The following is a 19,845-nucleotide window of genomic DNA, read 5'->3' as shown; positions in this document are numbered from 1 at the left end:
TTACGGAGTCCTAACAGCGCCCCTAGCGGTTTCAAAATGGATGGCAATGATGTGCACAGTGTACCAATAAACTACTTTTTGATAACAAATAAGCACTTTAAAGCTATGAAATTCGACAAAATGTAAATTATAAAAGTAACTACCACAAAACAAAGATGTTTAACAGAGAAATACTGTATTTAATTGTGATACTACAGTCTGTGCAAAATCAACACATTTGAAAACATGATACATAACAAAAATGTAAAAAGTAGAAATATAATCGCAGATGTCATATACAGTACTAAGTTACAATATTAGCTATATTGAAAAGGCACATCAGTTATCTGCAGCTGCCATCTTCTCGATGGCCGCCCAGTCGATATCGCTGAGGCTGCTACCACCGCTCTCTGTCACCTTGTTCAGCCATTCCATGCCTGACGCACCAGCTATGGCACCATCATCCTGCTGGTCTGAAAGCCCTGCAAGTAACTCCTGGAACCAGAACAGGACATCACTCAACAAGTTAATAACTGAGTTAAATAACACTCATCTGTACTCACAGTTTTTGTCTTGTCCAGGCCAAGTAACTTGAAGACATCTGAAGAGGGGCGTGTTGGATTGGCTGCATCGCTCTCCTCCATGTCTGCCACCTTTCTTTGCTGCTTCATATTTCTGAAATGCTGCTCCTCGTGGCTCTCTGTGGAGGACAGCAAGCCTTGTGGGGAGATCGGCTGTTCCCTTGACAGAGAGGTCCCTGACAGCAGCACAAAGGTTTGTTTCTTCAAATATCATTTAATTATCAGTATCAACAATTCTACCTGGTCTTGGCAGCCTCATGCTGTCCTCGGAAGGTTGTCCTGGAACTTCCGCAGTCCAAGGCCGATGCTGGGCATGTGTTTGTCCTGAAGGATGCTTCAGACTTTTTTTCTCATGGCTGAAACCCGACAAAGATTTTGCTCTAAAATACAAGCAAATACAGCTAATATCAGTTAAGTATGAACAGATTTTTAATGAACCTCTGTAGCAAGAAAGTACCTGCGATTGCTAGTGCCTGGTGGTGCGGAGGCACACCGGACAGTAGTGATGGCAGGGGCGGGCATCGGACTCTCATCAATCACAAAAGTACGAGATGGTGTGAAGATGTTGCTGCCAAGTTGATCAGCCAAGGAAGTGGCCTCACGGATCCTCTGGTTGAATTGTTTCAGGAGCATTGCCCTGGTCATCAAAAATGATATCCATGTCACATTAAAGCAGACATGAAGAACCCCCCCACCCCGGCCACATTTTTGACATCCAGGTAAATCCTTTCATACTTTTGCGTTTCCTCTTTGTTCCTCCAAATGGTCCCATGGTTAGGAGATTTCTGCAATGACAAAAAAGGCAGATGAGTAACCATGTGGTCGTGATATGATGGCTTACTGACAGCTGGATCTGACCAATGTCCTCGATGCTGAAAAAGGTTTGCGCTCTCTCTCCCGTAGGCTTGCTCTCTGTTTCTGATAAACAGACCCTCGCTCCCTCTGCTTCCGCCTCATCCACATTCTCAGCTCCCTCCTCTCGTCATCGGCGAGAGCACGTTTCAGTGATAAGTCAGAGCTTTGATTCTCCTGTCTGCTGTACGGGCCACATTGTCTTTTAACTCGGTGCTCCTCATACAACATGCAACACACCAGGAAAGAGCACCGTACCTGCTCAAGTCAAGTGCAGACGTGCCCAAAAATGACATTTCCAGGTCAGTCTGTGATAAATAACCTTCCCTTACTAAGCCTTCCAGGATTTCCATGGTATCAGACAACCCCATTTGGTCCAGACTCCCATTAGCTGTCCTATAGATGGACACATGAAAACAAGTTAAAAAATGAATTGTTAATAAAACACTTCAAATCCTCTTACTCGTCAAATGTTTCCAATGTGCCTGGCGACGGATTCTTTAGCTCTGTTGGAAGAACAAATTATTTTCATGAACAAAATTATGTTATTGACCCAAATACAATGCTAATTATATATTATATATAATAATAAAGAGAATAAAATAAATAAAAATAAAAAATAATATATTCATTCATTCATTCATTTTCTACCGCTTTTCCTCACGAGGGTCGCGGGGGGTGCTGGAGCCTATCCCAGCTGTCTTCGAGGCGAGAGGCGGGGTACACCCTGGACTTGTGGCCAGCCAATCACAGGGCACATATAGACAAACAACCATTCACACTCACATTCATACCTATGGACAATTTGGAGTGGCCAATTAACCTAGCATGTTTTTGGAATGTGGGAGGAAACCGGAGTACCCGGAGAAAACCCACACATGCACAGGAAGAACATGCAAACTCCACACAGAGATGGCCGAGGGTGGAATTGAACCCTGGTCTCCTGACTGTGAGGTCTGCGCACTAACCATAATAATAATATAATAATAATAATAATATAATATACAATAATATGACAATATAATAATAAATACATAACTAATAATAATAATATAAATATAAAAAAATTATAAAAAGATAATGGTAATCAATGAAACAAAGTCATCAAGTAACCTTCGAGCAGCTAAGACATATGATATTATTTTGTTATTGTAATCTGCCAGCTGTTGACTCATTAACATTAACATTAACATTATTAATTTTCAAAAAATGGGTCTGGAAAAAGACCACTGCTCCTGTATTCAAAGTATATACAATATTTGGTTCAATACAGTGTAACATGCAACATCTAACACCAAGGCTTTTTAGTAGTGTGGCTTGAAAACAGCTGGTGTAACATACATGTAATATGTGTAGCAATACACAGTATAACTATGAAAGCTAATCTGTACTTGGAGGGGCGCTGTGGTGAGAGGAGGGGGAGGAGCCGTGACCAAGCTGAGAAGAAAAAGACGGATGCAGAGATGGTGTCTTTCCATCTGGGGTAGATGAGTTATGGTGAAGCATGTGATGGTTTTCTTCTTCCTGATCCTCTTTATTATCCATCTTCCAAATAGCAGGTTGTGGTAGGGCCTGAGGTGGTTGCGTAGATTCTGAGGAACGCAAGGAAATATTTATTCGTTTTGAAAAAGTCATGTCAAAGTGAGGAAAATGTGACTTACTGCCCGCAAAGGCATTCTTTCTTTGACTGTTTTGGCTCAGTTCCAGGTCTGTTTTGTGCTCTTCCGCAGGGAGAAACAGTCTAACTGTTTTTCTAGCTGCCATCACGGGCTTTGGGGCCGAGACTGCAGAGGCGTGCTCAGGCTTGTTCACCAACTATACAATGCATAAACCATTAGTGTCATACAGATGGTGGGAACACAAATATGGAAATACCTCATTTGCGATTTTAGACCCAGGAAGGTCATTCTCCAAGCAGTCAGCAATGTTCTGGAGAGCCGCTAGCTGTGAATCCAGCTCCGACAGGCGGGATGAGAACCAGGCAGTAGGGTTTTTTAATGGAGGACTGTGAGGTCTATCTATCTGTGGTGTGTTAAGGGCTTTATAGAGATCAGAGTCAGGTGAATCGTCAACGTGAGGTGGAGTAAGTCTTTGTGGCTCAGTGAAGCTGACTGAAGCGGAGTCCTCAAGGAGACCTAGAACAGAACACAAATACTGGGATCAAATCTGGCCAACAGATAATGATGCGGTCCTCACATTAAATCCAGACCTGACTGTGTGATGGGTTTCGTGGTTTGTTGTGAAATTCTGACTGACTGATGTGGATCTTGAGCTGCAGGATGAGTGCCACTAACGATGGAAGCTGCGAGTGAATGAAGCTGAGCAGGGGTGAGTACAGGAGGGCTCGAGGCAGGAGCATCTTTTCTTTCCAGCCTTCCTGAGCTGAGAGGTGGTAAATCCTGATGCTGTGTGCGCTCCTCAATATCCAAGACGCTCAAGAAGTTGCGGCTGACCTGATCCTAAGAGAAAAGGATCGAGCGGTTAGCATGTAGGCCACGCAGTCAGGAGATCAGGAAGACCTGGATTGGGAATCTCTGTGTGGAGTTTGCATGTTCTCCCCGTGCATGCGTGGGTTTTCTCCGGGTACTCCGGTTTCCTCCCACATTCCAAAAACATGCTAGGTTAATTGGCGACTCCAAATTGTCCATAGGTATGAATGTGAGTGTGAATGGTTGTCTATATGTGCTCCGTTATTGTCCGCCTCTCGCCCGAAGTCAGCTGGGATAGGCTCCAGCAACCCTAATGCGGGTAGGTAAGCAGCATAGAAAATGGATGGATGGATATATACCAACTATTAGTCAGTCTTCAACGGATATTGTATCTTTATAGGGCAAGTAACCATATATAGTAACTTAAAAAACAGGGTTTCCCCATGTCTCAGCAAGGCAACAGTCATGTGACTTTCTCATGCCAATCAGCCAACATCAGACAATGTCACAGGAAGTGACATCATGGGCTGTGATCAATCAGGAGTGAGCCAGAGAGTATCAAACTTCCTTCTTCATTCAGAAGTCGGAAATTGCAATTTTCTGACGCTTGGGGCCTGACACTCTCGGCCCAAAAATAAAAACTAACCATGATAAGTTGATCACAGTCACTCTAACTACAGTATTTCTGTTGATGTCACCTTGTGCAGTTTGACCTGTCCCTTTTCCATACCCTAAATGGGCAATGAACCGTATAAGGTAACTTCTTTGATCTTGATTTGCACCCAAAACCTGAAACTTTTTTAAAAAGTAAAAAGAGAAAAAACATCTTCTTATAGCCCCCAATAAACCTGAAGTATTTCAGTGGGTGCCCTATAAAGGGTTAAAATGTGAGTGTGACGTTAGCACTGCAGCGTTGGTCACGTTAATGCCAGTCCAGTCCTACTCCATGTTATGTAGTTGTATTATATATTATGCTGGACAGGATACTGTGAGTTATCTCGTACAGTATATGTCAAAAGTATAGACACTTGAGACACTTCCAGTACAGTATTATGGGACTTAGTATTTACACTAGTTCAAAAACACAATAATACGTGAACTTTAGCTATATAAGAGGGAATAAATATTATAAATAAAAATGTCTAGTTTCTTACCAAATTAATTTTCTCTTGTGATGGTAGGATGTCATGTGTTTCTCGAGGAGGGCTCTCTCCACGCAGCTGTCCTGTCTCTGTATTTTGTGTAAATAAGTATGGACACATGTTATCATCGCTGCAAATAAAAAGCGGATTCTACATTACGGTGAGTATGCAGCCTACTTTCAGAAGTGATGGCTGCTACAGATGCTTGGGTGGACACCGCTTTATCCACAAGCATGGGGGGACACTCTGGAACACGTACATGAGACTTTGAAGACAACCCGGGGGTATGTACATCTGTGTAATACTTGCTTTTATAGTCAGTATAGTTACTCCAGACCCCATTCACTGTGCAATATCTGATCAACCTCCATGTGCAATATTAAGGGCTCTAAATGCAATATACTAAGTTCTATGTGAAGTATTTCCATAATGCCTCATATTAACTCACTAGCAAGATCTCAGTGTATAGACTGGTCATATATCTCATCTCGTTTCATATTATCTACATACTGTATTGTATATAACTCTGGGAAAACTGTTGATTTTGTTAATACTTGGGTTGTTTATATTGTTTATTTTTCTATATTGTACTATTTAACTGATTCTGTACTCTTGCTGCTGTGCAATGCAAATTTCCCCACTGAGGGACGAATAAATGCATATCTTATCTCATCTTATCTTATCTTAGGTGTCAAATGGACACATTTCTAACTGAGTACATTAAAGCTTACTTGGCTCTGTGTTGGTGAACGCATCGAGGCACTCGGGTGGTCTTTTACATGTGGAAGCGAAGGCATGAAGCTCGGCTGAGGTAGACGTTGCCCTGTCCAGTAATGTCCGCCCAGTGGGCATAGACTTGATAGATCCTGAGAGAAGAAGATTTGTGTATTTGGACTATTTGGAGAAGAAATAAACGGCAGTAGCAGCGCATTTTGGTACGAACCCGGTTGAATGGCAGGAACTCTTGCAGGGGTCTTTTCCTCTGCAACAAGTGGCTCCTTTTTTGGCTAAACAAATATGAGAATTAAACAATGACAAGGCTTGGATGGTTGCATTATCTTCACTTCATGTTCTTACCACTTGTGTAATAATGGCAGACTCGTTTGTTTCACTTGCTCTCAGTACCCTCTCTCTCCTCTTCTGCCTGCAAAACAATTATAAAAATATATAAAATCCAAATAACAAATGATTCAACTAAAGGTTATTTTGCCTCTTGTTGGAGTCCGAGGTGGGTGTAGCCCCTCTGCTTGTTTCAGTGGGCTCATTTACTCTGAGTAGCTGGAGTCGAGCCTCCTCAGAGTTGCGCCTTCCCGCCACTAAGCCCGTCAACTCCTCCAAGGAGATCAGGCGAATCTTTTGGGACAAGCGGGGCGCTTGGGTGGACATCTGTGGTGGGAGACAGACATAAGCGGGTGGGTGATATGATAATGAAAGACTGGGTTATGCCAGGGGTTACTCACTATTCTTGGTCTGGGGTTTATATGAAGAAGCTGGAGCTTAGGTGTTTCTCCCAGTGGAACGGCAGGGATAATCAACGGCCGGGACAGGGGAGGCGGCGATGGTATTCTGGGGAATGTGATGTGCCCTTGTGGACCCGCCTGCAAGTGCAGCAGACGAAGTCCATGTGTCGATGCAAAGTTCTGAGCCGTCTGCTCAGATCCCTCGGACCGCTGTTTCCTCGGGGTGGACTCAGGGGGTTCTCGATGGCTAAATCGGATAAGCTTTTTTGTAGTTGAAGACCAAATCCTTCTTTTCTTGTCTCTCGTCCCTGATGCAGCTCTAATGCTTGGTTCTACAGTGGCATGGCTTGGAGCGTGTGGCACCTGAGGCTCCTGCTGAAATGTCTGCTGGAGCTGAAGTAATTTTACACCTGAAGCTTGAGAAGATTGGCCAATATTAACGTTCCCACTTGAGGGCGCTGCGTGACTGGTGCCATTGGTGATGAGAAGCCCTTGAGCAGGTGGGGTAAAGTTCTTGTTCCTTATTTGAACTTCTGTCGACTCCGCTTGCACAGAACGGGCTTGAAGTCCCTGAAAAGATAAAATTATTCGTTTAGCCTAACATTTCTTTGATTTTCAATGAGTGAAGGGGTTGTCCTTTCATTACTGTTCATACGCAAAAATGCATTCATGTAATGAAGTCATGTATGATTTTGGGTCCACGTGTCGTCATTCCACGTCCTCTTTATTATAAGATATGTGCGCCGCTCAATATGACGAATTTGCGAATATAGTGACGAGCAAACCACAAAAGAATATTATACATCATGTCATTGGAATACGCGAATAAATAAACCACACCTGCTCGGCATTGGGATGTGACAAAAAGTAAAAGAAATGTCAACAATTAAGGTAAGTCTATGCGATGTGCGTAATGCACATCCAAAACTGGTCGTTAAAAATTGTTTTTAGTCGTAATGAATACGTATCTGCTCCTCCTCGATGCTACTGATTGTAGGCCGGGATTTTGTCTGCTTTACGATCGAAAATCAACACCAATGCACCTTTTTATGTGCAGTACCCACATCAGCCACAGGGGCACAAGGACGGAAGCCATTTAAGACCAGTGGTGCCCAAAGGGAGGACATTCATAGCCCACAGCTTCAAAAAAAAAATTTTTCCAGGCCACCCCTGTTGTATACTGCATTATTAAAAAAAACATGTATTACCTGATAATTTCCATGTGTAGAGGAGGGTAGATTCCTGGTGTTGTGGTATTGAACATTTGCTGGAGAGGGTTCATTGTGAAGGCACTGTATGGGAAGCTGCTGTGCATACATGGAGGCTGGGTTGTTAGATTCTGGATTTGGCACATATATTTGTTGTGATTGGGGGGTGGTAAGGTTTTGTTGAGGTGTGACATTGGCGACATATGATGAAGGCGCGACAGGATGTAAGGATGAATTCTGCTGTGCGAGCTGCAGGTTGAAAAAGGAAGCTCCCAAAACCTCCATGAGGCTCATGTAGTTGATGTGCTGCAACACAACGTTTCACATTAGCATCAATCCAAAGTGAGTGTAATGGGTTAAAGGTGTTACCTGGACCAGTCTGTATAAATCTTCACCGACACGCTGTCTCAGTGGTGATGGCTGAATGTTGGGTGGATGGTTAGGGCCGATAGGATCCACAGTGGGTGCACAAGGTATGGAAGGATGGGGCTGAGAACGTGATGGATGGTCGACTGGCCTACTGGTGTGCTGCTCTTCCTCAGGCTGGATTGCCTTAGTGTTTGGGGGATCTGGATCACTTGTTGTTTGGGTGGACGGATGGCTTCCTGCTTGACTGGAGCTTAAACAACAAAACAAGAATCTGATAGTATCATGTATTACAATTTCCCAAACAAAGTTGAAGACTGAATCATGTCTCACTGCGTACTCTCCAAACGTGCTGAGAGAATAATTTGACATGTAATAGCAACTCACAGAGATGCAGAGCTGGATGTCTCCATCAGATCTGCTACCTTTAAACTCTGATAAAGACAAAACAGACATCTGTGCATGTACACTCATACGGTAATGCAATTTATTGAGAATGGGCGGCTGATATTCACCGTTTGAGGTGAGCAAGGATTTTCGGATATGATCGTATTGGAGAACGAGGACGACAGTTCAGTGCGGTCATTGTCACTTTTGCCTGTGGTACATCCATGTTGAATGATTTGATATGAGACGTAGATATTTACAATTGTGGTGCCATACCTTCTTTTTCAGGTGTAACATCCAAATCGTCAAAGCATGGTCGCTGTTGTATCGGGACAGACCTGGGAGCGCTGACATTGACTTCATCTGGGTCGTCAGGGAGAGGCGTCCTTTGAAACATCATCACTGCGGGTTCATCTGCATGAGAACCGCTAGAAAAGCGTAATAAATACTCACTTCAGCTTGTATAAAATGACTGTAAGCTTTGTGAAATTTGCAATTACATGGAAGGTTCTCTTTGCTGTGGGTTGTGATCGAGAGCACCAATGGGAGTGTTCGCCGACCCGGGATAGCCGGTATCAACACTGCTCTCTCGCTCCAGCCTCATGTCCTCCTCGGGTCGCACCACGGGAGCAACAGTCCATTGTGGTTCCGGGACTTGGACGCGACCAATGAAGTAGTTGGGCTCGTGCTGAGGAGTGAACCTGCGCTCCAGCAGGCTGAGGGAGGTGAGGACGGCTGGCGCAGAGGCTTTGACACGCATGACTATTCCTTCATCGGACGTTCCTTCTTTGTTCTGCTGCTTCTTTTTGCCAGGATGCCCTTGGAGAACCCTCCTGTCAGCCCAACGTAACATCCATTCCAGAAGCCTGCCAAGCTCTGGGAATTGAGCCTCTAATTTAGGATCTAAGACCTGTTGCACTTCTACAATGGCTTCCACAGATATTGAACAACACTCTGTTGGTTGCAAGGCACTTTGGTTGGACTCGGAAGCAGAGGCTTTCTGTAATGGTGTACTGCTCTGATGTCGGTTAAACAAACCACTTTGTCTCCCAGACGCAGCGAAGGCAGAGAGGCTCGTTGACGTTTGCGACTCAGGCGTTGTGCCACGTTTCACTGTCCTGTGGCAGCACCCGGCTCTGAAAACGGGAAGATCGTTGTCACGGTGTTTCCTCGCCAGATGCTGCCCACTTTCTCTTTGGCGTCGGTGCATCGTGGTGAGTACATCAAAGGTGAGCGAATGCAGCTCTCTCTCCCTCAGCGTGGAACCAAAAGATTTCAGTAAGGGAGATTCGCCGCCTTCGGCGCTGTCCTTCTCCAGCATGTAGCTGAGGAAGAGCTCGAGAAAGTTTAGGTACTCGTCATCCTCGAGTTCAAACTCCCAGGTGCCTACTACCGGGAGGGAAGGAAGCGCTGCATCACGGTGACTGACATTTTGCTCTCTAGTCCCACTCCTCGCTGGAACAGAAGTCTTTTTTTTGTTATCCTTTGCCACCCTACAAGAAGACAACGCAAAATAAGCCACACCTTTTAAAAAACAAAAAAAAACCATAGGTTTTATTGCACACTGGTTACCTTGCTTTGGATTGGCTGTGCGGGGTAGGAGCGACAACCTCAACTTCCTCTGTATTTCCGTCTGTTAAAGTACTGGTGCTCACACTCATGGCAGGTGAGAGCTGCCTCGGCACGGACATCCCCGGTCTGCATCCCCCATCATCTTCTTCATCCTCTTTCCCCCACAGTCGGAGCTCAAGAGGAGCCAGGTGCCTGAGCATACGCCCAAGGTGCTTTCTCCTCTGCTTGAGTTTGTCTTGGATCACAACTGTCATTGAGCCACTGGCCTGCTGTTTGTTCCCCTCTGAAGAAAAGACAGCATCCAGGGGAGTATGTTTATAAACAGCACTGATGGGCAACACAATGTGGCAATGTGCTTTAGAAGTGTCCCTAATATTTTGGTTAAACCACAGTATTGTCTTTGTGTCCATAATGAAGTGTCCTACCAATATGCACTACGGTGGGCTGCGGGTACGTAGGTTGGGTCAGATGCCCCATCGTTCAATTTGCATAATTGACATATGTGGCATATATGGCGGCTGAAATGAGTTTCCTCCGTAGGGTAGCTGGACTCACCCTAAGAGATAGGGTGAGGAGCTCAGTCATCCGGGAGGAGCTCAGAGTAGAGCCGCTTCTCCTTCACATCGAGAGGAGTCAGTTGAGGTGGCTCGGGCATCTAGTCCGGATGCCTCCCGGACGCCTCCCTGGTGAGGTGTTCCGGGCATGCCCGGTCGGGAAAAGGCCCCGGGGCAGACCTAGGACACGCTGGAGGGATTATGTCTCACAGCTGGCCTGGGAATGCCTTGGTGTCCTCCCGGTGGAGCTGGAGGAGGTGGCCGGGGACCGGGAAGTCTGGGCTTCCCTAGACTGCTGAGACTGCTGAGACTGCTGCCCCTGCAACCCGGACCCGGATAAGCGGAGGAAAATGGATAGATGGATGGATGGACATATGTTCTTTATGGATGCTTGAAAAGCCATAGGTTTAGAAATACAAATGAACCCTCTCCTGTTGTTTTTTTTTAATATCACAAACTAGATTTTAACTACTTTTAGATGGGGGGAAGGGCGGTTCCCGATGCTACGTGCGTTCATGTCATTGGGTGGGTGAAGTTGGCAACACCAATCACTCTGGCACAGACGAGATGTGTAAAGAAGAGTTCTGATCTATTTGGGCATTAAGTACAGTAATAGTTATAATACACATATAAATACTTATAATCTGTGTACGTACCAGTGACACTGCATTGCTCCAACCTCTGCAGCAGCGACTTATACTTTTCCCTTAAGGGGACTCTGACAGACTCCTCCTTCTCAGGGAAGGCGAGTACGAGTGTGTCTGCCACCTAAGGAAAAAAACAAAGTATAATTTGTTGTTGTTGTTGAAGGAGGAGAGTGAGAAACCATCATTTCACCAGAGCAAGAGGTGGCAGTTCAGACACCAGGCTGAGCATGAGGTCCTGGAGGATTTCCTCTGCATTCAGGAAGTGAGAAAAGGGCAAATAACGCTGGGCCCAGAGAACAGCGTCCACGCAGGCTGTTTGGATCTCTGAATCAGCCTAATAGACATAAGGTGAGAAACATCAACTCAGCAGTTTAAAAATCTGTGACATAATGTGGTGTATTTGTCAGAAAAATAACAACTCAGGAAGAGTCCAACCACATGACTGGTATAGATAATTACGCACACAATCCAACACTTACCTGTTGCATTCTGGCAGCCTGATACTTCCTGCAGGCAATGGAAAGATGGTCTCTGACGTGAAGCATCCAGCATAAACCACACAGCTCCCTAAAACAGACTTGATTGAACAAGCCGGTGTCAGTACCTTATAAGAGAAACGAGATCAGAAAAAAGTAGCATCGTACTAATAGTTTGAATAGCATCCACGTCCAGGTTCTTGTTGTTTGGGACCCGTTTGAAGAATCCTCCATGGCTGACAAACTTCGTCAAGCCTTCTGGGAGAACATTTTCCTCGTCAAGAGCAGAGGGGTAACAGTACCTCTTCTTGATCTAAAAAAAAAAAAAAAAAAACATAACTTTGGAAGATGTGAAGATATATTAAAATCAAGTATAGAGAGTGCAGTACCTTAAAGAGTAGATGCCTAGCACGGCGTAGATGACTGATGTACCACTGAGCAGCAGAGTGACAACAATGAGCAGCCCTGAGGAGTAGTAGCATCCTTTGGAGAACTCCAGACACTTTGTGGCGTGTTGTAACCTCAGCAAGCTGCCCCACCGTGCCTACCGGATCCTGGATGGAAATCGTCAACAATGAGAAAATATACATCTAAACTAATAGTAATATATATATTTTTTAAATGTACCTGTGTGTTGGGGGAAGGCTGAGGACAATAAAGAGGCGGGGACGGCAAATACAGTCCACTGTGCACCAATGCAGGCAGGCCTGAGCACAGGTCCTTGGCTGAGTCCAATAAGGAGGTCAAGGGTGAAGAGAACACATTCACATCAGCCATGACAGATGCCTTCAGGATCTCCTGGATGGACACCTGTAACACAGCCAAGTCTTCTTCTTCCAAAGGGTCTAAAGGTTGAGACAAGATGCTGGTGGGTGAAAGAGCTCATTGTCATAATGGATATATTTAATAACTAACCTATACAGCTCTTGTCGGTGATAGCCCTGGGCTCTAGAGTGTTATTGTCAAGAAGCCATTGCAACTCTGCTTGAAAAATACTCTGAGGGAGCAAAGCTTTCGGGAGGTGAAGTTCCTGTCTGTTAATCCTGTTTAAAAAAAAAAAAAAGTACTTCAGCGATAGCCACAAGAAATGAATTTGCTCACACACTGACCGTGTGAAGTCCAAGTGGTCTGTGCAGAAATTATTGTAAGCTAGGCTAACGGAGGCCGCCGTCTTCCAGTCCCCAAGATTGTACGCCAGCCATGCAGTCTCTGGGAGGAGACCCCCGAGAAGAAGCAGATCTAGGGCGTAGTCCACAGTCCACTTCTCTGACAAGTGCTGCTGGCGAACCGCTCGAGCCACCTCCTCCTGGCTGAGTGGCACCAGACGTGCCACATTTGAGGCTGGCCCAAAACAAAATAAAACCAACGTCAATATAAAATGAAGGGGAGTGGGGATTGAGAAGGCGCCAGAAGACTTCAGGAAAAATATGCACATAATGAAACAAAGATCCGCAAGTCAATAACTTCATTACTGGTGTACTGTTACTATATAAGGTTGAAATAATAATGCAGGGTTCAATTCCACCCTCGGCCATCTCTGTGTGGAGTTTGCATGTTCTCCCCGTGCATGCGTGGGTTTTCTCCAGGTACTCCGGTTTCCTCCCACATTCCAAAAACATGCTAGGTTAATTGACGACTCCAAATTGTCCATAGGTATGAATGTGAGTGTGAATGGTTGTTTGTCTATATGTGCCCTGTGATTGGCTGGCCACCAGTCCAGGGTGTACCCCGCCTCTCGCCCCAAGACAGCTGGGATAGGCTCCAGCACCCCCGTGACCCGCGTGAGGAAAAAGTGGTGGAAAATGAATGAATGAATGATGAATAATAATGCACATTTCTTGTGACACAAGCCAAAGCTCAGTTTTAGGCTGAAAAGTTTGGGATTGCCCAAAAGGATACCCTACATTTGGATGCGAGGACAAAATGCATGGAAAACATACAAAATAACTAAATATATAATAGTGTGGAAGTGACCTTAGAAAATACTGTATACACAAAATACAAATACCGCACTAGAATATGTTCAACACGTACCATGAGGTAGATGTAGCGGTGGCAGAACAGCCACATTGTGCGGAGGCAAGATTTTAAGAGGCTGATTAGTGAAATAGGAGGCCATGAATCTTGCCAGAGCATAAATCACAGCGCAGGCAGCGTCGTGGTGGAGGTTCGTGGGCAACAGCGGGTCGTCTGCAGAGCACAAAGTTCAATGACATGAGACCTAAACAAAGCATGCCACGTTTTTTTTTTTAACCGACATGTGCAAGTTGCATCGCTACTGTAATGTCCGGCATTGTGAAGCACCAAGTGGGCCATGTGTTCCCCCAACTCCGTGGCTTCTCTCAGGTGGTACTGAGCCAACATGCTGTAGAGGAGAGCCAAGCAAAGCCTTGTCTCCAGGAAGACACTACGACGAGAACCTAAGACGCACACATTATCATAATTTTTACACAATAGCTTTGACAAATTAGGACAATAAATTGACATACCTTTTTCACTCTGTTCCCAAATTTGTGTCCGCCATGTCTCAGCACTATTTTCATACAAGCCACACAGGAACTGCTGTTCACCTGACGAGATAATCCATGATATTTAGATACACATTTGAATTATCAGCCAATGCATGACCATATGGATTCTTATACCTGTGTAATTCAGCAGTGAAGGACCCTCCTCAAGTCGTTCTCCAGCAGCTTGCAGAGCTGTTTGGATCTCAGACATGATTACAGACAGCTGTTCCTCATCCTCCCCGAAGCTGTTTCCATCTCGCACCTCCTCTTGGTATTGCCGGGTGATGCTATAGACCCAATGCCACACCCCAACCAGCCTGTAAGACAATGGGATCATGTCACATTGTTTAATATTTTGAAAAAGAGTGTAGGATAAGGGGTGCTGTTCGATTCTTTAAATTAAAAGCCAAACCTGCTGGATGGTCTCTGAGGTACAGGCGGGCACTGATGTACAACTCCACAATTGTCCTCCCTGTGATCCTGTAGTACAGGCACATGGTAGACATCTGAGGATGCAATTTGAGGGTCCTTCTCTGCTGAAGACCACACACTTCTTTGCTGTAGGCTGTAGGCGCGGTCGAGGGCATCAGAGACCAGATTTAGAATGGAAACAGCTCCACGCAGACCGTCTAACCGACCTGTTGGGCAGGCCTCAGTTTGAGGGCCCAGCAGCAAGTGTGCCAGCTGCTTGCTTAGCTCCACCACCAGTCCCAGGACATGAGGCTCGCTTGAGTGATCCCAGGGAAGAAATGATAAAAGTGTTTTGAGCAGTTGCAGGAGCCAAGAAGATCCCAATGAACTACTTGTCCCTGAGTGGACATCGGCGCTTGGGATCAAGTGGAGAAAAGCACAAAGTTGTGCTACCCGATAGACAGCGTATTTCAGTAGGTGGGCTCGGTTTTCCACTGCATTTCCCAGAGACATGCAGAGAGCCCAAACTGTCAAAAGCCCGTTTTGGATCTTCACAAGTTCATGGTGAAGACAGCGTGTGGTCTCCTCAGAGTCTTCTTCTGGAACAGGACTAGGCGCAAGTTTAGAATCAGTTTCGGAGTCCAGCGCGTGAAGTGTATCAAACATGGAGGCAAACTCCAGACGGCCATCCGCTGGCTGAGAGCCAGGAGGAGGTCCGTCTACTTCAGAATCATCGTCAAAGAAGGTCTGGAAGTTAAATATAATCGTTAACAGCAGAAGCCATGACACAATGACCTGACAATTTCCCTTTTACCACACCTGCACTTTTTCAAGTAGCTCTTTTGTGCCACTGAAGTGGCCCTGGTCCTGAAGAAAAAGAGGTACAGAGGACTCAAGCGTGGCTGCAGAAGGGACAGACTCGGCAGCGTGAGGCACACTTGTATTCAATGATTTGGACTCCTCAAAGCCATGGTCCAGATTGTGGTATGATGCAACATAATCCAACAACACCTTCACGTAACTCTGGAAACAGAGATGAAACAATCACATCACACACTTTTCAGCTTTTCATGGCAGCCTCATGGACGTGATAGGACAGATATATATTTTTTAAGCAGGCTTCACTACACATCTTAAAACAAAGCCTCAAACTCTTCCAACTATGGGTCAGTCAACGAGACATAGGAGCTGTAAATTGTTTTGTTTTTCTTCAGCAACCTAACCTAGCATGATGCTGCTGTTAACATGTCAGTGTAATGTTAGCACTGTAGTTAACATAGCTATATACTAGTGTTATTACAATGACAATGGATGTGGCTGGCGACCAGTCCAGGGTGTACTCCCATCTCAGCTGGGATAGGCTCCAGCATACCCCCGCAACCCTAATGATAAGTAGTATAGAAAATGGATATGTGTGCAATAGCACTTCTTGGAAACACACAATCTGTCCATGACAGGCGAGGACAAACAGCTAATTAGCATGAAAGCTTCAGACACACAAAACTGTGCGTTCCTTGATGGGTTTCCAAAATGCAATTCCAGCTATGACTGAGACCTCCTCTGACTCTTATTTCAGGTGGTTGAGAAATACAATATGTAACCTTTAAAACAGTAAGCCAAATAAATGTTTAGCACCTGTGATGTATCCAGAAGCTGGCCGGCCTTCCGCAGGTCTTTGCTGGCTTTATCCAGCACAGCTTTCACCAACATTGCAGGTGACGGTCTGTTCAGGACCCTCAATACCGTGGCCATGTAGCCGTCAGAAACAATGCAGTACAAAAGGCGAGGATGCCAGGTCACGGAATATCGCTGCCTCATGATATCTCGCGCTGAGACGCTCGAGCTGGAAAGATAGGCTTCTGCTCTCCCGGCCTCAGCCTGTGGCCTAAAAACAAGGCCGAAAAACAAAGCAACTTCCATAAATAGATTAGGACACAGGGATTACAGAGCCTCCTAATTAATTCTCTGGGCATTGAATCGATTGCAACTGGACTGTTAAGGTTGCCTTAGACATTTCACCTCTCGTCTTAGCAGACTTTATGATGCAAACGCATAATTTTTTAGACATATCCTATACGGCATCTCATTACATTGTACACACATATAATGACCAACCGGTAAGTGACCAGCGGGTGCAGGGGGATGAAGTGCGCGGGTCCAAAGTCAACATTGCAACCACTGCTTGTCAGAGAGAGCAGCCCGCCAAGACGAGCCAGGATGAGAAGGGCGCCTCTCTTCAAAACACAGGCCAGAAAAAGGCCGTCATGTGACCAGCTTAGACTGCCCACCCAGTATGACCTAAAGAAAATAAAACTTTAAACTCCAGTCCAAAAACAAAAAACTGATATTTCTTATAGTCCATACCTTATGTACTTAGAAGGAATCTCTTCAGCTTTACACCCACAACCACCAAGGCCGCTGGATACGGAGACAAAGTTCTGTGTGCTCACAAATAGAACCTGTGTCGCCTGCAACCAAAACATGTTTTAAAACCAGTAAACTCGAGATTTTTTTTAATTCTTACCTTAGGCTGGCGCTGGTTCAAAATAATGGCGAGCAGTTGTCCATCAGGTGAAAAGTCAGCCACCAGCGCCCCTCTGGACTTCACCGGGTGGCAGGTCGGGTTAAAATGGGACATGGAGTAGGTCTTGGTGGCCCATTGTATGCTGTATCCCATGGAACTACACACAGGAATACATACATTTTTCCCCAACCAAATTTTCCAAACATTGACATGTTTCTCTTTGTTTTGGTTGTTTCTCATGCAGACGCTTTTTTCCCTTTAATATTTACACGTAATGCTATTTTTTCCTCTTCATTTTGACTTTACTCTTTTAATATTTCATCTTGGCTGCACGGTGATCAAGTGGTTAGCGCGCAGACCTCACAGCTAGGAGACCCGAGTTCAGTCCCACCCTCGGCCATCTCTGTGTGGAGTTTGCATGTTCTCCCCGTGAATGCGTGGGTTTTCTCTGGTTACTCCGGTTTCCTCCCACATTCCAAAAACATGCTAGGTTAATTGGCGACTCCAAATTGTCCATAGGTATGAATGTGAGTGTGAATGGTTGTTTGTCTATATGTGCCCTGTGATTGGCTGGCAGGGTGTACCCCGCCTCTCGCCCTAAGACAACTGGGATAAAAATGAATGAATTAATGAATATTTCATCTTATTTCCTGTAAAATCACTGGTCTTTTTTCCCCATTTTTGCTATATTTTTTAAATCATATTTTTAAAATGTGCCGAGACCGATTCCAAAAATATTCACGTGCCATAAATGGCCCACAGGCACCCCCTGCTTTAGATGACAACATGCTTACTCATGATGACAACATGCTTACTCACCCCAAGTTCATGTGGTCATCCATCCACTGGATTTTGAGGTAGGTAATAATTAGCTTCTTCCCACATGTGAATACAAACGCTGATAGGCAGACGTCACCCATAGACTGTAATGAAAACACATCCAGAGTGAGTACTATGATACATGCTGTATCTCTAATGATCTGCCCCTTACAGAAAAGCCTTAGAGGACTATTGAAAACATTTCGAAACGAACCTGTGTCTTCAAAAAGATGGCACACTGGTATGTTTCTTTGTCATTTATGGTGGGCAGAACGGTATCGTGAAGTGGCTGTATTTGAGCCCAGCGTCCTTTAATGGTGTCACCTGGCACCGCCTTCAAGTCTCCGACATCCAAACACTCCCATAGAAAAAAATGCCCCAATGTAGAGACCACCAGGACGCGCATGCCGTCACCTGACACCTGGACCGAGAGCCGAGGAGCATTTCCTGAAAAAAATGCATAAATGAAACTGCAGAGCAAACAGAAAAAAAACATCACACAGAATAATACAAGTCAGGAGGCACTGTAATTTTACTTTATTTTAGTTTTATTATGCACTATGCTGGGTTTTCGAGTAATTTTACTTTATTTTAGTTTTATTATGCACTACGCTGGTTTTTCAGAATATCATGATGGACAAAATAAAGCCAAGAGCTACAGTATGTAGTCATCCAGCTACACGTTGGTACCTTGGGTAGCAGCAATCAACTGAGCAACTTCAGGGACAGCTACAGTTGTCTTCAACAAGTCTTTATCCCGGTTCCATAAAAACATCTCTCCCGTTCTTAAAAGTCCACAGAACCACAAACCTGTGAAACACACAAAAGGCAGTTTTATGACAGCAAATGTAAATAAGTCGCACACTTGGGCCAGACATTGTTACCATTATCCGACGGAGCCATTGTCACCACATTGTTAAGCAAAGGATGGAGTTTCGGGGTCTTCTTCTTGGTGCGACCATTGACCATGTTGATCTCGCTGATCCTTTTGTCATCCAACAGGAAGACAGACTCCTTCTCCTTGAGCACGGCAGGATTTATTAACATTTCATGGCTTTGCTAACTGAGTTATTTATTTTTCCTACCTGTCCAAGCCAACAGAAGCGCGGCCATGGCTTTTTCCGTTTGATGCTGGAGCACAAAACAACCTCCAGCGTGAGCTCCATGTTGACAGGGAGGCAACATTCGTGTTTAGTGATGCCCTCAGGAATTCCTCTCTATGGCAGCTCATCTCCAGTTGCCACCTGAAAGCACAACAAAAACATGCTGTTAATGTTGTAAATGTTAGCATGAATGAATATTGATTTAGTAGCTTGTACAAACCCTGCTGAAGAAGAAACGCTCTCTTCGCAACAACCATTGTTATCCTCATTTGTGACACCCGGAATAGTACGTTTAACCTCAAAACCCCTCACCTAATGTCTTTGTTCTGCGACTTTGTCGTCCCTGAAATCACTCAAAACACACATAGCGGTTGTTAGCATTAGCCACTTAGCGAATTGTAGGCGCTGGTCTTCAAAATAAAACCTGACTGTATATTTGTTGGATTTATATTCTTCGTTTAGACGCCGTGTGACTTTAATGGCTAATTTGGCGTTACAACAGCGTGTTCAACTGCGGTTTAAGATTAAAAAAAAATAATTCGAAAGTCCCTCCGTTTTGCAGGCAAAACGTTTTTCCCATGATCCTCTTGGAGAAAAGCTTCCAGTCGTTACCGTAGGAACATGGGGGCGTGGCCGTAATGACGTTTACGGAAGTAGTCCGGTTCAAACACGTTCTCTCTAATAATGACTAGTGATTCTGTATGTACTGTTAAGTATCAGTGTTTGCAGTGCATTTTAGGTACAAAATATACATAAAAACAGCACAATAATAACTTACTATGAGAGTAAGGCGATTTTTTTTTATTTTTTTCCACAACATCGTGG

At 44.9% G+C, this 19,845-nt stretch overlaps 1 protein-coding gene across 1 annotated transcript; it reads right to left on the bottom strand.

Annotated features, from left to right (window-relative positions):
* Positions 1-192: 192 nt before the first annotated feature.
* cplane1 (ciliogenesis and planar polarity effector 1) lies at positions 193-19,635 on the bottom strand. The gene is made up of 51 exons (XM_058061626.2): positions 19,333-19,635; positions 19,241-19,262; positions 19,003-19,161; positions 18,802-18,937; positions 18,608-18,727; positions 18,132-18,364; positions 17,918-18,021; positions 17,099-17,255; positions 16,939-17,042; positions 16,690-16,872; positions 16,210-16,459; positions 15,394-15,597; positions 14,576-15,321; positions 14,299-14,480; positions 14,143-14,223; positions 13,912-14,073; positions 13,688-13,843; positions 12,763-12,994; positions 12,569-12,696; positions 12,281-12,498; positions 12,043-12,207; positions 11,822-11,966; positions 11,657-11,754; positions 11,368-11,511; positions 11,187-11,298; positions 9,977-10,259; positions 8,905-9,897; positions 8,681-8,832; positions 8,533-8,615; positions 8,405-8,451; positions 8,021-8,270; positions 7,652-7,957; positions 6,444-7,013; positions 6,194-6,369; positions 6,061-6,127; positions 5,927-5,990; positions 5,715-5,849; positions 5,161-5,229; positions 4,996-5,072; positions 3,622-3,871; positions 3,288-3,547; positions 3,074-3,227; positions 2,804-3,004; positions 1,876-1,918; positions 1,671-1,808; positions 1,419-1,596; positions 1,296-1,345; positions 1,018-1,197; positions 801-940; positions 543-736; positions 193-474 (listed from the first exon to the last, which is right to left on the bottom strand). The coding sequence occupies exons 3-51, from the start codon at positions 19,081-19,083 to the stop codon at positions 319-321; spliced, it is 9,357 nt and encodes a 3,118-aa protein (XP_057917609.2). The 5' UTR covers positions 19,084-19,161; positions 19,241-19,262; positions 19,333-19,635; the 3' UTR covers positions 193-318.
* Positions 19,636-19,845: the final 210 nt, after the last annotated feature.

Source organism: Doryrhamphus excisus, linkage group LG10 (genome assembly GCF_037039965.1).
Source record: "Doryrhamphus excisus strain RoL-2023G ecotype Guam linkage group LG10, RoL_Dexc_Guam_v1.1, whole genome shotgun sequence".
In the NCBI taxonomy this organism is placed as follows: Eukaryota; Metazoa; Chordata; class Actinopteri; order Syngnathiformes; family Syngnathidae; genus Doryrhamphus; species Doryrhamphus excisus.
This window is presented reverse-complemented; position numbering and strand designations above follow the sequence as displayed.